General features: G+C 40.5%; 1 protein-coding gene across 2 annotated transcripts in view; it reads right to left on the reverse strand.

The window, feature by feature from the left end:
- LOC130218204 (lethal(3)malignant brain tumor-like protein 4) overlaps positions 1 to 16,514 on the reverse strand; it is a 64,580-nt gene that overhangs the window by 38,667 nt on the left and 9,399 nt on the right. Inside the window, exons 2-8 of one of the 2 annotated variants that reach the window (XM_056450333.1) lie at positions 15,290 to 15,369; positions 8,436 to 8,525; positions 8,303 to 8,360; positions 7,900 to 7,985; positions 3,977 to 4,081; positions 1,999 to 2,134; positions 797 to 888 (exon numbers count right to left, since the gene is read on the reverse strand). In XM_056450333.1, coding sequence (XP_056306308.1) covers positions 797 to 888; positions 1,999 to 2,134; positions 3,977 to 4,081; positions 7,900 to 7,985; positions 8,303 to 8,360; positions 8,436 to 8,510 — 552 coding nt within the window. In that variant the 5' untranslated portion in view covers positions 8,511 to 8,525; positions 15,290 to 15,369. Of the gene's footprint in view, positions 1 to 796; positions 889 to 1,998; positions 2,135 to 3,976; positions 4,082 to 7,899; positions 7,989 to 8,302; positions 8,361 to 8,435; positions 8,526 to 15,289; positions 15,370 to 16,514 lie in introns of both variants that reach the window. The other variant, XM_056450332.1, reaches the window with a different exon arrangement.

Here is a 16,514-nt window from a genome sequence, read left to right on the forward strand (position 1 = left end):
GCAGCAATGTACAGAGACATCCTGAATGAAGACCTGCTTCAGAGTGCTCTTGACCTCAGACTGAGGCAACGCTTCATCTTCCAGCAGGACAATGACCCAAAGCACACCGCCAGAATTTCAATGGAGTGGCTTCACAACAACTCTGTGAATGTCTTTGAGTGGCCCAGCCAGAGCCCAGACATAAATCCTATTAAACATCTCTGGAGAGATCTGAAAATGGCTGTACACCGTCGCTTCCCATCAAACCTGATAGAGCTTGAGAGGTCCTGCAAAGAGGAATGGGCCACAATTCCCAAAGACAGGTGTGCCAAGCTTGTGGCATCATATTCAAGAAGACTTGAGGCTGTAACCGCTGCCAAAGGTGCATCAACAAAGTATTGAGCAAAGGCTGTGAATACTGATGTACATGTGATTTATCAGCTTTTTATTTTTAATAAATCTGCAACAATTTCAGAAACTCTTTGTCCACATTGTCATTATGGGGGATAGTGTGTAGAATGTTGAGGAAATCAATCAATTTAATCCAGTTTGGAATCCGGCTGGAACATAAACAAATAAGGAAAACGTGAAGCGTGATCAATACTGTCCAGATGCACTGTAGTAAGAAAATACATAAACATAACATTGTAAATAAAAAAACATTTAATTATAGCATGCATTGTATCGTGCATAGCTTAATAGAAATTAAAGTGTAAACATGACAACATTATTATGTTGATTGTTTTATTTTAATAGCTATATAACCTGATTTGCGTGAATGAGAAACACCTGTGGTCGGACTCAATGTCAGACTTACGCTGCTTTGGGTTTTGAAGAGGTTCTTTGGTGCAGCTTGAGCATTACAGGCCTCCAGATATTTATCCCACTCAAACTCATTAGGCTTGTAACCTGGTGACAAAAATAAGTGAATTAAAGGTAGAGTTCACCCAAAACATTACCATTTACTCAGCAAACCTTAATAAGTTTCTGTTTTTGTTAAAGAATGTTGGAAAGCGGCAGCCACTGACATCCATAGCAGGAACAAAAATACTATAAAAGTCAATGAGTGAGCTGTGCCTTTAATTAATTTAAGTTTCATTTGTAACTATCAACTAAGGCTGCGTTCACACTGGTTGATCGATTGTTTTGATCCGGATTAAAATTGCTACAATGTTGGTTTTGTTCTTGGTGCTCTTCGCTTTCACATGGCAGAGTTTCTAAATGGACCAAAATGGTTAAAACAAAATCACATGCGAGTAAACTCTGCTCACATTGGTCAGAGCTTCAGGGTTTATTTTCCCACTCAGCCGTCATCCATTCTTATTTTCATTTATGATGATGAACAATAAGATATTATAAAATAAAATCTGGGCTTTCATTTTGAATGGTGACACCAAATATAAATCAGAGAGGTAAGCCTCTCATATACAGCTGTTGGCTAGAATTATGCAATATAGGCTTTAGACTAGATATTCTTCAAGACACCAGTATTCAGCTTAAAGTGACATTTAAAGGCTTCCCTAGGGTAATTAGGGTAAAGTTAGGGTAATTAGGCAAGTCATTGTATAACAGTGGTTTATTCTGGAGACAATCCAACACTAATATTGCTGAAGGGGGCTAATAATATTGACCCTAAAATGGCTTTAAAACTATTAAAAACTGCTTTTATTCTAGCTGAAATAAAACAAATAAGACTTTCTCCAGAAGAAAAAATATTACAGGAAATACTGTGAGAAATTCCTGAATCTGAGAAACATCATCTGGGAAATATTAGAAGATAAATCTGATAATTCTGATTACTCTGTTATCGTCTACCATCAACTGTGTACTCGTTCATTCTGTTTCTGTAATAAGCTAAAATAATTAGTAACAGATTCAAATCTTCCCTGTTGCATTTAAGCATTTTGCATAATTTAGCATTAATAATGAACTCAGAGGACTGTAAATTATACATTTGTTGTAAATAATTCCAGTTTAAGGCTAATGAACAGAACACATGAATATGAAGAACTAGCGCACCTTTGGGTGGATGAAGCTTGTGTCCTGTGGACTCACACCAGCCGGCCGGTTTGAGGTCAGGAGAGTCTGCGTTTGCCCAGAAGTCATAGCACTCGGAGTAGCTATCGATATGAAGCCGCAGACGGAAGCCAATCACCTTCAGGAACACAACAGCACATCAACACCTCCAGTTTGATCACATTAGTTGTCTGCAACATGAGGTCAAATAACCTGCAAAACTCATTAATGCGTTAAAAAACACATTGTAGGATTCATTTCTGCGTCGTTTTTTAGTGAATCAATGCATTTAGCAGATGCTTTTGCTGATGATTTTTATTGACTTTAATCACTTTATTTTATTTTTTATACTCCAGTCAAACAAAAAGAATTAAGACTTTCTCTAGAACAAAAATATATCATTGGAAATACTGTGAAAAATGTTCATGCTCTGTTAAACATCTCTTTGAAAAATAGTTTAATTATTTAGTCTGTGTATTGTTCTGTTTATTGCAATAAACAATGACTTGTGTATAAGACTGAAATAAAAAACACATTATTGCATTCATTCATTCATTTTCTTTTCAGCTTAGTCCTTTTATTAATCCCTTTCTTTATGGAGTCGCCACAGTGGAATGAACCTCCAACTTATCCAGCATATATTTCACACAGCGGATGGCCTTCCAACTGCAACCCATCACTGGGAAAAGCATTGCATTTAATTAAGATGTAAAATAATTAGAGACGTCAGCATATTTTATGTGAAGCTGATCAACGTTAACGATTCAGAGAAAACTACAGTGATTTTTCTCCCCTGCATAAATGAAAGCTGATGTTCTGACACCATTGGCAGATGTGTGCAAAGCTAAAAATAAGGAACAAAAACTGGACATAATAGTCATAATCAAATTAAATTAATTTATAAAGCACAATGAAAAAACAACAGCATTTGACCACTGTGCTCTACAAAATGCCATAAAATACATAGAAATGACCACAGAGCATTAAAAAAACAACAACTAAAGGTTAGGGTTAGTTCCCACTCTAAACCACAAGTCAAACACCCTGACTTTTCCCTGACTATAAAACAGGCAGCGGTGTGTTAAGCAGTTCCTCCAGAATTTAGCAAATGATTGAATTGAATGCAAAATTAAGCAAATGATGCAACATTTACAGGAGACTGCATTTGTTTTGAAAATTGCTGCAGATTTCAGTAGATTTTGTCAAGCCAGGACATTTTTGCAACATCTGCATTGTTCAATATTCTATCTATCTATCTATCTATCTATCTATCTATCTATCTATCTATCTATCTATCTATCTATCTTATCTTATCTTATCTTATCTTATCTTATCTTATCTATCTATCTATCTATCTATCTATCTATCTATCTATCTATCTATCTATCTATCTATCTATCTATCTATCTATATAAAAATAATAATAATAACAATAATAATAATAATAATAATAGTAATGTTAATAATAATAATAATAATAGTAATGTTAATAATAATAATAATAATAGTAATATTAATAATAATAATAATAATAATAATAATAATAATAATAATACATCTTATTTAAAGGCGCGTTTCTGGCAACTCAAGGACACTGTACAATAAAACAAGAGCAATAAAACAACAAGAACAATAATATTAAAAAATTATACACAACAATAGTTGTGCAGATACAATTAAGTATTAAAATCCATCTTAAATAAATGGGTTTTGAGTCTTGATTTGAATAATGTAAGGAAGTCGATGTTTCTGATGGCAGGTGGTAGGGAGTTAGCCGGGGTGTAGATTGGCTGAATGCTCTATTGCCCATGGATGATAGAGTCATGGACGTTAGAGCTTTAATAACATTCCCTGACTTTCTCTGCAATAGAACTAGCGATACCACTGCCTTTAAATGACCTGTGGGAACTCTGAAATAAACTCAATATTTCTGCATGTTCGATTGGCTGTGGAGGTGTGTGTGTGTGTGTGTGTGTCTGACCTCGGCCACCGACAGCACACAGAACATGGAGGGGTGCAGCGGGTCGATGCCTTCCAGCCTCATGCCCACCTTAAAGCCATTCCTGCCCTCTGGAAATGCCTGAAACTGCAGGAGACAACCATCAGTGTCAGCACAATGCACAAAACAACAACAACAACAACAACAACACACGCATACACTTTTAGGCTTTGATCCTAATTGTGGTGTTTTGGTGACTGTCGCTTTAAATTCAGAAGAGACTGTGCTCTTTTCAGAAGAGGGCGGAGCTACAGACAGCTGTGCATCATCATAGTGACAGATGTAAAACAGCAGTGTGTGTGTGTTGTCAGTGCTGGTCAGGTGTGCTTGTGTGCTTCAGTGTGAGTGTGTTCTGTCAGTCTATGTCGCTCCTGTTCATCTAAAACTCCACATCTATAATCCTCTTAGTCTATGCTGACATTATCTTCAGCAGCTCAAACACTCTAATGGCTAATGGACAGACGGCTGCTTCTCACTCAGGGCTGCTGTTTATGCTAATGAGATGGAGAAATGGTGGGCACTAGTGGGCGGGGCTTTCCCCCTCTGATGACATACAAAAGGAGAATGTCAATCAAAGTGTTTCATTCATCAAGTCTGATTAGAACAAACACACTTCATTCATGTTGAGCATTAGAGACTGCTGGAGATACTCACACACTGCTGACACACAACTGGGGTTAAACCCTGCATAATAGCTGTTGTTTAATGTTTGTACTGTGTTGTCCATGTCATAAGTGTATTTAGTTTTTCTCTGACTAGTGTGAAGCATTATGGTGATTTAACTTGCAGTGAAGTACAAAAACTGCATTAATAACCATCTAATATGTAAATACTTGCTAAAATCATCAAATAAACCAACACAGAAAAAACTAAAACCTTTTTATTAGACAAGAAAGCATTCAGGTTGCTTCATATAAATAAAGCTCAAATCACACAGGCTGAGCTAATGATGTTTTCACCCTCTTTCTGGACACTGTGCTTCACTCTCTTTCTCTTAAATGGCCCATTTCCACCGAGTGGTACAGTACGGTACGGGCTGGTATGGGTCATCTTTATCAGGCTTGTGTCTCCACTGCTAAATGGGACCTTTTTGGTAAGCTTGGCGTACAGCAAAGTTTCAGATGACGTCATTTTTACTGGAGGAAATGTCTAGAATAAAGCTGTACGGGTCAATCACAGATCATATGAGCAGCACTTCTCACAGCACAGATGCTTTACACACATAAACACTTGTGTATAAACGTTCATTACTAACCTTTCATCAACATGATCTGATTATAACTGCAGATCAAAGATAGTGTGAAATAGCCTACTGTAACGTCTGTGATTATATTAAATAAATAAATAAATAAATGAACACATATGAACACACACAGACCCTTACAGTCTTACAGATAAACTACACACAGGAGACATTTAGTCCTTATTTGGGTTCAAAAACAACACGTAATATAGCCCACAGTCAGAGCAGACCTCTCATCTATACTATATATCCTAATAGTTCAGATTCTGTTGATAATAGTTCAACATGGCAGTGTGTTCATCTGTTGGGTTGCGGAAGGAATCATTTGCTCCTTTGTTTTGTCACGCTTCACTCTCGCGTTTGTCCTTTTCTTTTCTGAAAGGATCAGATGTCGGAGACACTTCAATAATCACACACACACACACACACACGCACACACACGCACGCACACACACGCGCACACACGCGCACACACGCGCACACACGCGCACACGCACACACGCACACACGTTATTATCATCAGCTCAAGATGTTTGTTATTTCTAATATAGATGCCCACACGATCTCTCTGGAGAAAGTGAAGCCACTCACGCTTTAGACGCCATTTTAAAAAACTACAGGGCAGATTCTGCTCTTCTTCTTGGCTTTGTGGTTGTTCATCAAGACGATGATAAGGTTTGTTTGAGCTCAGGTCGACCATAGGCATGTGCCGGTATCACATTTTCATGCTGCGATTAATTGATTGAGCTTTTATCACGGTATACGGTATTATCACGATATTGTAATTTTACTAGAGAAACTTCAGTTTCGTCAACTTAGTAACTTTAATAACTTTTTAATTAACTAAACGTACTTCAAACATTTAAATACAAATAAATATAAATAAAACAATACACAATATAAAAGTAAACTTGAGCGATTATATCAAAGTGAATGCGCAAATGGAAACCGTCTTCAATCAGCAATCGTGGAATGAACTGCCAACTATTCCAGCATGTTTTATGCAGCAGATGCCTTTCCAGCCACAACCCAATATTGGAAATCACCCATACACACTCATTCACACACACTCATACACTACAGTCAATTTAGCTTATTCAATACACTATTCACTCAGCCTATATTCAATAATAAACATAACAAAAACTGCCTGCTAATGCATGGGTAAATCTTCAAAGGGAACAGTGTTACATTTTAACCTTTCACCTCATCCTGCTTGCTGTTTCACTATCTAAACAATGAAAACATAATATAAGTCAAATTTGTTTCATTTTGATATTTGATTTACACTGTCTCTTTTGCAGAATATCAGTTTTAATAACCAATAATGGCCATTATAACAGTATAACGTACATTAAATGGTTACATAAATTAATACATAAATTAATATATTAGCTTATCTTTGCACTCAGCCAAAACAGTTAAATGAGAACAAGTGATTCAAAAGACATAAGAGTTGTTAGATAGAGACAACAAGATGAATTCAATATCACGTTTAACAACTATAGTGAGATGAGATCATCCAGCAGATGAACTGTCTGACATGCACTATACTCTCACCTGGGGTTTATGCTTACCCGCTGAACTAGTGGCTGCAGCTCTGGGCAGAGAGTGTGTGGTCACGTGATTTGCGTTTTTAGCCGTGTACTAGAATGAACAGAGAACTTTTCAGAATCGCTAAATGAAACGCCGGTGTATTTCCCGCGATTTCTCTGCGCCTCCCTTGCGTTTCTTCTCTCTGACTCTCGACTATTTTGACAAATACACACAGACGACGCACGCTCACACGGAGTCCAAAATAGGAGTTTGTGATTGGGCCAGCCCAATGTCAATACCGAAAAGAGCCAATGGGCTGCACAGTGTCACATGGGCCGGCCCGGTCTGTCTGTCCGGGAAAAAAAGCATCTACTTTCAGAGAGTCACAGATCACAGCAGCGTCAATCAAAAAGGCAGAAAAAAACGATAGGCTGCTAAGCCTTTTATGGGCCGATCAAATCATAAGATGATGATCAGCCCGGCCCAAAAAGTACGTCGGCCCACCAGATGGCAAGTCCGCCCCTGCGTGTGAGGATTATAGCGCGGTGGCAGCGGCGGCGCGCACTGCCTGCACACAAGGCTTCTACATGTGGGGATTGTTTACATCAGAGTGCGCATCAGTTCTGCGCAGCATATACGCAGTGTTTCTTCAAGCGGTTGATGGAAAATAAGCTAAGGCGCGTTCTAAGAATATAAATTCGGATCTATTATTTTTCACGGTATTTTGAAGTGCCCGCGATAACAATATTGTGCATATTCATTACCGTGATTTATCGCATTACCGAATACCGGCACAAGCCTAGTCGACCATGGATGTTACTATCCGTATATGTTATTACGGTGTGATGTCTCAGCTGTGTGTTTAATAATGGCGCTTCCTTTTTCATTCTTCTGCTTCTGCAAGTGACGCATCTCTGTAAACCAATAGCGTTCAGCTGCGCGTCTAGCTCCGCCTTTTGGGACCCTTTTGTTGGGCTAGGTACCCTTTGCAAAAGGTGACCAAAAAGTGGTGCAGTTCGCTTTTAGCTACCTTTGGACAACAGAAACGGCCATAAAAGCGTATCGAACCAAACCGTACTACTCAGTGGAAACAGGCCAAAACACTCGCTCACACACACACACACACCTCAGTGAAGAGTGTCAGCGGTGCAGCTTCAGCTTGCTTGTCCTCCAGATACTGATCCCAGGAAAACAGCTTCTTCCTACTGCTCACTGCTGATACACACGCACGCACACACGCGCACACACGCACGCGCACACACACGCATAACAGATAGACAGACACAAACGAACACATAAATACACGCACACACAAACAGGGATGGAGACACACACACACATACAGACAGACAGACACAGACATACAGACACAGATACACACACAAACAAACAAACACACACACACACACACACACAAAGTTAGTTATTGTCTTCAGTCACTACTGACGGCTCCAGCAAAAGTGCGTAAGTGTGTGTGTGTGTGTGTGTGTGTGTGTGTGCGTGTGTGTGTGCGTGTGTGTGTCCTCCACCTTGTGAAGTGGACACTTTATTCTTCATCTTGGCTGGGTTTTCGTCTTTGGGTCGCTCCTGAGGAGAAGCAGAAGCACAGGGTGGGTCACTGTGCTCAGGGGGTCACTGAAGGTCAGAGGTCGAGCTACTCACTCGCAGACTGTACTCCTCCGACACACCTCTGGGGCTCACACTGGCTTTCTTCTTCCTGCGCTCCTCGCTCTGCATTATCAGACATACACACTACAAACACAAACACACACAAAAGCATCAGTTTCCCTTTCACTTCACAACTGTACTGGACATATGCTCAATATTTGTACCATTTTAAAGGGCGGTTTGCCATGTGAATATCAGTGGTGTTAAAAATAATTTTCATCATTACGCTGATGATACAGTCATATACACCGCTGCATCTACACCCAATCTGGCCCTTTCTCAACTACAGATCACTTTTAGTGAACTTCAATGAGTTAAAACTAGTTTTAAATGCAGATAAAACAAAACTTATGCTGTTTTCAAATACAAAACAAACTAAGCAAAAGCCAGGCTCTATTACTGACACTCATGCTGCAGAGACTGAACTGCTGTCCTTTTAATTGATGATACACTTTCTTTCTTTTAATTCTCACACTCAGCAATAGGTGAAAGAATTCAAAGTGATTTTAAGCTTCTGTTTTAGAATAAGAACTGCTTTTCTCTTGATGCTAATAAGAGGCTGGATTATGTCAACATTTATGTCAATATTGGCCTACGCTGATGTTATCTATATGCATGCTTCATCTCAAAGTCTGCATGTATTGGATACTGTTTACCATGGTGCACTTAGATTTATAACTCATTTTAAATCCCTTACTCATCATTGTGTGCTGAATGCTAGGGTACATATTAAAGCCCTTTAAGATGATTAAATGTAGATGCTGAATCACTGATGTGTGTTGGTTTGCTCTGAGTCTCAGTCTAGAGTTCAGTTTCAGACGCTTTATTTAATTCTCCAGATCTGAGCTGAACTATCTGCTGCTGCTTTCAGGATATGGCGATAAATGTGATGTTAAATGGCATTCAGACTCTTATTATTAACACTGAATAAAGCACATGAGCTGTACCTGAGCTGATCAATGTCAGTTTTCTGCTGTTCAGCTGTGAATAACAGAAGCTGTTTCTGACATTTTTATTTCAGGTGTTGGTTAGAGTAAAAACTCCTTTTAATATGGAGAATAATCCTTCTATTACGTGCCTTTGCTTTTATTTACAACACGATTTACATCCCTCTGTCGGTGTCGTCAATCTGGCAGGTGTGTGTCGCTTGCATGTGTTTTGAAAAAGGAATGCAATCCCTGGTTCCACCACTGGGTGTCAAACGTACATGCTGCACCTTTAATGTTGAAGACAGTTGTGTAATCTGCATTGTTCATTACTAACACACTACAAACACAAACAATCATCAGGAAAATTAATCATTGTGTTTTAAATGGCCGTTTTCTATACGAATATAAAGTCTGATTTATTATATCTGTGCTGTAAATCTGAAGACTGCAGCGATGATGCTGAAAACACACAGTTCATGATACTTCAGAAATCAGGATTTGATGATCAATACACATATATGATGATTATTAATGTTGAAGTCAGCTGTGCTGCTTATTCTTTAGTGTAAACGGTGATGCATTTTAATTTTGAGGATTCAGAGATTAAATACAAATGTTCAAAAAAGATGCTTTTCTGGTGCTTTTAATAATGCATCCTTCATGGTGAAGTTTTTCCCTCTCCGCTGTCGCCACTGGCTTGTATGGTTCAGGATCTGTAGAGCTGTGCATGGATGGATTCGCTCTTCAGTGTTTGGACTCTCAGTAGTGATTATTAAACCACACTGAACTGAGCCAAAGTGAATTAAACTCTGAAAGCTGAACTACACTGTTCCCATTTACTATGATCTTCTATGTGAAGCTGCTTTGACACAATCTACATTGTATAAGCGCTACACAAATAAAGGGGAATTGAATTTTTTTTTTTTATATATATATCTAGAAACATTTTTACTGATCCTAAAATATGGATTATTTACTACTGTATAACTGAGTGATGAGCAAAGACAGACAGAATCTAAGCACAATTGTTTGCCATTAAGTGTTAATTTAGGTTACGATGCAAACTCAATGCAATCCAGTTGTCTGGTTAACAAAGCAAGTCTTTCATATAATATATTGATTAAAAGACTGAATATATACATATAACCTGACAAAACGGCGCTGCCCAGCATTCACCTGGCGAATCTCCGCTCTCTTCCTAACAAAATGGACGAACTACTTCTGCTCACATGCAAAAACAAGAACTTTAACAACTCTGCTGTCCTGTGTTTCACGGAAACCTGGCTAAACGAAGCCATTCCGGACAGCGCATTAAACCTACTGGACTTTCAGCTGTACAGAGCAGATCGCGATACGGAGTCAACGGGCAAAACGCGCGGTGGTGGGACATGCTTTTACATCAACAGAAGGTGGTGTACGGATGTAACTGTGTTAAAGAAGATGTGCTGTCCTGATGTGGAAGTGCTTTTCATTAACTGTAAGCCGTTTTATTCACCAAGAGAGTTTTCCTCGTTCATTCTCGTCTGTGTTTACATTCCACCGCAAGCACACGTGAGTACTGCGCTGCAACAGCTGGCTGATCTGATCACAGAGACAGAACAACAACACCCGGACTCTGCTTTTATCATACTTGGGGACTTTAATCAGGCAAAACTCACACATGAGCTGCCTAAATTCAAACAGCACATTACATGCCCCACCAGAAGCAATAAAATTTTGGACCATTGCTACACCACAATAAAGGATGCATATCGCTCCGTCGCCAGAGCAGCTCTAGGACTCTCCGATCACTGCCTGGTTCATCTTATACCAACTTACAGGCAAAAACTTAAAACTACTAAGCCAGTATTAAGGACTGTCAAGAGATGGACCAACGACACAGAGCAGGTCTTACAAGCCTGTTTTGAATGCACTGACTGGGATGTTTTTGAAGCTGCAGCCACAGATCTGGACGAGCTCACAGAGACTGTAACATCATACATCAGTTTCTGTGAGGAGTTATGCATCCCTACCAGGACCTACTTGTCATTTAACAATGATAAACCATGGTTCACACCAAAACTCAGACAGCTTCGTCAGGCCAAAGAGGATGCTTACAGGAGTGGTGACAGGATCCTGTACAATCGGGCCAGGAACACATTGACAAAGGAGATTGGTGTGGCTAAGAAAAGCTATGCCAAAAAGCTGCAAAACCAGTTTTCAGCTAACGACCCTGCATCAGTGTGGAGAGGCTTAAAAGATTTCACTAATTACAAGACACCGTCCCCCAGTATCGACAGCAATAAACATATTGCAAACGAGCTGAATATGTTCTACTGTAGGTTTGACACCTATGACCAGACACCTCACACCCGCCCGGACCATCTCCCTACACAGCCATCAACACCACATCAACACAGCCCGGACCATCGCCCTACACGGCCATCAATACCACATCAACACAGCCCGGACCATCTCCCTACACAGCCATCAACACCTCCAGCCATCTTCCTCTCCCCCCTGCTCTTCAGATCAGTGAGGAAAATGTGCGTCAGATCTTCAGTAAACAGAAGAGAAGGAAAGCACCAGGACCAGATGGTGTCTCACCAGCCTGTCTGAGAACCTGCGCTGACCAGCTGGCTCCCATTTTCTCCCATATCTTCAATAGATCACTGGAACAGCGCAAAGTTCCATCCTGCTTTAAGCGCTCCACCATCATCCCAATCCCGAAGAAGCCAAAGATCACAGGACTCAATGACTACAGACCTGTGGCCTTAACATCTGTGGCCATGAAGTCATTCGAAAGACTGGTGCTAGCATATCTGAAGGACATCACTGGACCCCTGCTGGACCCCCTGCAGTTCGCCTATAGAGCAAACCGGTCTGTGGATGATGCAGTCAACATGGGACTGCATTATACCCTACAACATCTGGACAAACCAGGGAACTACGCAAGGATTCTGTTTGTGGACTTCAGTTCTGCCTTTAACACCATCGTCCCATCACTGCTTGAGTACAAACTGACCCAGCTCTCTGTTCCTAGCTCTGTCTGTCAATGGATCACCAGCTTTCTGACAGATAGACAGCAGCTAGTCAGAATGGGCAAAATCACATCCGACAGCCGCACCATCAGCACTGGTGCCCCCCAGGGATGTGTTCTTTCTCCACTGCTCTTCTCCTTGTACACAAACGACTGCACTGCAAAAGACCCCTCCATCAAACTCATTAAGTTTGCAGACGACACTACTGTTATCGGCCTCATCCAGAACGGTGGCGAGTCTGCATACAGACAGGAGGTGGAGCGGCTGGCGTTATGGTGCAGATACAACAACCTGGAGCTGAACATGCTCAAAACAGTGGAGATGATAGTGGACTTCAGGAGAAACCCCCCTGCACTCCCCCCACTCACCATCATGAACAGCACTGTGGCTGCAGTAGAGTCATTCAGGTTCCTGGGCACCACCATCTCTCAGGATCTGAAGTGGGACATTCATATAGACTCTATTGTGAAGAAAGCCCAGCAGAGACTGTACTTCCTTCGTCAGCTGAGGAAGTTCAACCTGCCACAGGAGCTGCTCGTACAGTTCTAATCAGCTGTCATCCAATCCATCCTCTGCACTTCAATCACCGTCTGGTTCGGCTCAGCTGCCAAAACTGACCTCTGTAGACTACAGCGAATAGTCCGGACTGCTGAACGAATCACTGGCACTACCCTTCCTACACTTCAAGAACTGTACTCTTCCAGAGTGAGTAAAAGGGCTCGCAAAATCACTCTGGACCCCTCACACCCAGCACACTACCTGTTCCAACTGTTACCGTCTGGTCGGCGCTTCAGAGCACCGAGCACAAAAACAGCCAGACACAGGAAAAGTTTCTTTCCTCAGGCTGTCTACCTTATGAACAGTTAAATATTCCCCTACTGTGCAATAAATATGTGCAATACTTTCTCATACGCACTTGTACACGGCACCTTATATCAATATACAATGCAATACTCTCTCCATTCGCACTTGTACACAGCACCTTATAACCTGTATATTTATAACAATCTGTACATACAACTCAACATCCAGGTTTCTTCACTAACCGCATCTGTTTAATGTTCATCATTTTTTATTATTATTATTTTATTTTTTCAGATTATTTTGTGTTGTCACATGTCACTTTATGTACACTGGAAGCTTCTGTAGCCAAAACAAATTCCTTGTGTGTGTGAAGCACACTTGGCAATAAAACCGATTCTGATTCTGATTCTGAAAAGTGTTGTCGCCTATCTGAGTTTTAGGAACAGCTAATAATAACTGGACTTCTAGTTGCTGATTGGGTATCAGAAGTGTCTTATATGAAAGGTAAAGGCCTCTAGATGAGGCTTATTTGAGCACAATATAATCTGATCATGTCTTGATTATTAATGATTTGATTAGGACAGTGCGGTCTGACTCTGCTTAGACTAAAGTCTGCTCACTGAACCTTCAATAATGTCCAGTATAGAATATGTGCTCATGCTGCAGTGGAAACAGAATGAATATTGTGTCTGACTCCATCATGAGCTTGGAGGACTGCATCCATACATCTCTGACATGACTCAAATCACTGATTAATAAAGTCATCTGGAATGGTGAAGAAAGCCTTCTTGCAGGACTCCCAGAGTTCATCAAGAGTCTTTGTGTTCATCTTCAACGCCTCCTCCTTCATCTTACCCCAGACATGCTCAATAATGTTGATGTCTGGTGACTGGACTGGCCAATCCTGGAGCAGCTTGACCTTCTCTGCTTTCAGGAGCTTTGATGTGGAGGCTGAAGTATGAGAAGGAGCGCTATCCTGCTGGAGAATTGTCCCTCTCCTGTGGTTTATAATGTAATGGGCAGCACAAATGTCTTGATACCTCAGGCTGTTGATGTTGATCATCCACTCTGCAGATCTCTCACTGAATGTAGACCCCAAACCATGATGTCACCAAACTTGACTGATTTATGTGAGAATCTTGGCTCCATGTGGGTTCCAGTAGGTCTTCTGCAGTATTGGTGATGATTGGGATGCAGATCAACAGATGATTCAGCAGAGAAATCCACCTTCTGACAGTTTTACACGATCAACTAGAAGTTGTTATTATTGTCAGGTAGTGTGTGCGCGTGCATGTGTGTGTGTGTGTGTGTATATATGTGTGTGTGTGTGTGTGTGTGTGTATGTATATATATATATATATATATATATATATATATATATATATATATATATATATATATATATACACACACACACACACACACACACATATATACACACACACACACGCAAGTATATATGTGTGTGTGTGTGTGTGTGTGTTTAAAAGAGGGAGGATCTGCTATGGTGTAAATGCACATTTGAAAGCACTTGTGTATCTTTAACTCCAGCAGTTTGGTGTTTGTGACGTGTTTCTGCATCTGTGCTCCTCCAGACCTCATTACGCCGCTCTGCTGAAGGCTGGTCTCCCTGAGGGCTGTTCAGACTGAAGGCGATGGATTACAGTGTTAAAGGGTCATGCTGTGTGTGTGTGTGTGTGTGTGTGTGTGTGTGTCCTACAGACATTCTGCAAACCACACACTCAAAACCTGTACATCTAGCATTCTTTACATTTTTCTCTTTCAAACTCCTCATGTTTATTGTAATCAGGTTTACATCATATGTAGGTGCATATTTATATGATTAACCCTGAACACTCTGCAGACAGATTTACTTCAGGTTTAATCTCTCCGTCTAGACTGTCTTCACTCATGACCAGAGAAGCGTCTCTCCTCTGAGTAAAGCATGATCTCTGAATACTGAATCACTTCTGGCAGCTGTTAATATTTCAGAACATGTAAAAATATTAATACCTACAGCTGAACATCATCAAGAGACGCATTGACATGAGGAGGATTAAACCGGATGAGGATCAGGAATGATGGAGAAACTGACCTTCTGTTATGGGTCAGGAGTTCAGCCTGCAACAGTCCGGACCAAACACATGCTTCATCTGTGCCGGATCACACACACACCTGAGAACACAGAAAACACACTCACTACAGGACCTGAAGGAGACCCACAACATCAGATATAAGAGCATCTGCATCTACAGGACCTGAAGGACACCCACAATATCAGATCTCTGCACATCTGCATCTATAGTGTCTACAGGACCTGAGAGAGAGCTGCCACATGAATGCACGTCCTATTCTTTCAGCCAATCATGACTTGAGGAATATACAATATAATTTATAATGTATTTCATATAGCACCTGATAAAACCATTCATGTAATGATATCTATTATTATTATTAATTCATTCATTCATACAATTCTCTTTTCAGCTTAGTCCCTTTATTAATCAGGGGTCACCACAGGGCAATGACCCGCCAACTTATCCAGCACATGTTTTACACAGCGGATGCCCTGTCACACTTTATTTTGATGGTCCTTTGTTGAATTTCAGTTACATTTCATCTACATGCCAACTAATTCTCATTAGATTATAAGTAGACTGTTAGGGTTAGGGTTAGTGGACATGTACTCTCTTATGGTCAGTTAAATGTCTGTTGAAGGAGCAGAATCAGCAGATATTAAGCAGACAGTCTCCTAATACTCTAATGGACCATCAGAATAAAGTGTTACTGGATGCCCTTCCATCCACAACCCAGTACTGGGAAACACCCATACACACACACTCATACACTACAGCCAGTTTAGTTGATCAGTTCCCCTATAGCGCATGTGTTTGGACTGTGGGGGAAACCGGAGCACCCGGAGGAAACCCACACCAACACGGGGAGAACATGCAAACTCCACACAGAAACACACACTGACCCAGCCGGGACTCAAACCAGAGACCTTCTTGCTGTGAGGCCACAGTGCTAACCACTGCACTACCATGACACCCCATTATTACTATTTATTACTTTAATGGTAGGCATGGTGTGGTCCAAAAAAAATAATAAATTGTTACACACACGCACACACGCACACACGCACACACGCACACACGCACACACACACACACACAAAGATAAAAAAAAACAAACACACACAATGTTTTTATTCACAAATATACATACACACAAATAAGTAAAAGGAAATAAACAATGTTTAGTGAATTTCATATTGCACCTGATAAAACAATTACTACAAAAACAGTAATGGATTATTA

Source organism: Danio aesculapii, chromosome 24 (genome assembly GCF_903798145.1).
Source record: "Danio aesculapii chromosome 24, fDanAes4.1, whole genome shotgun sequence".
NCBI classification, from domain to species: Eukaryota; Metazoa; Chordata; class Actinopteri; order Cypriniformes; family Danionidae; genus Danio; species Danio aesculapii.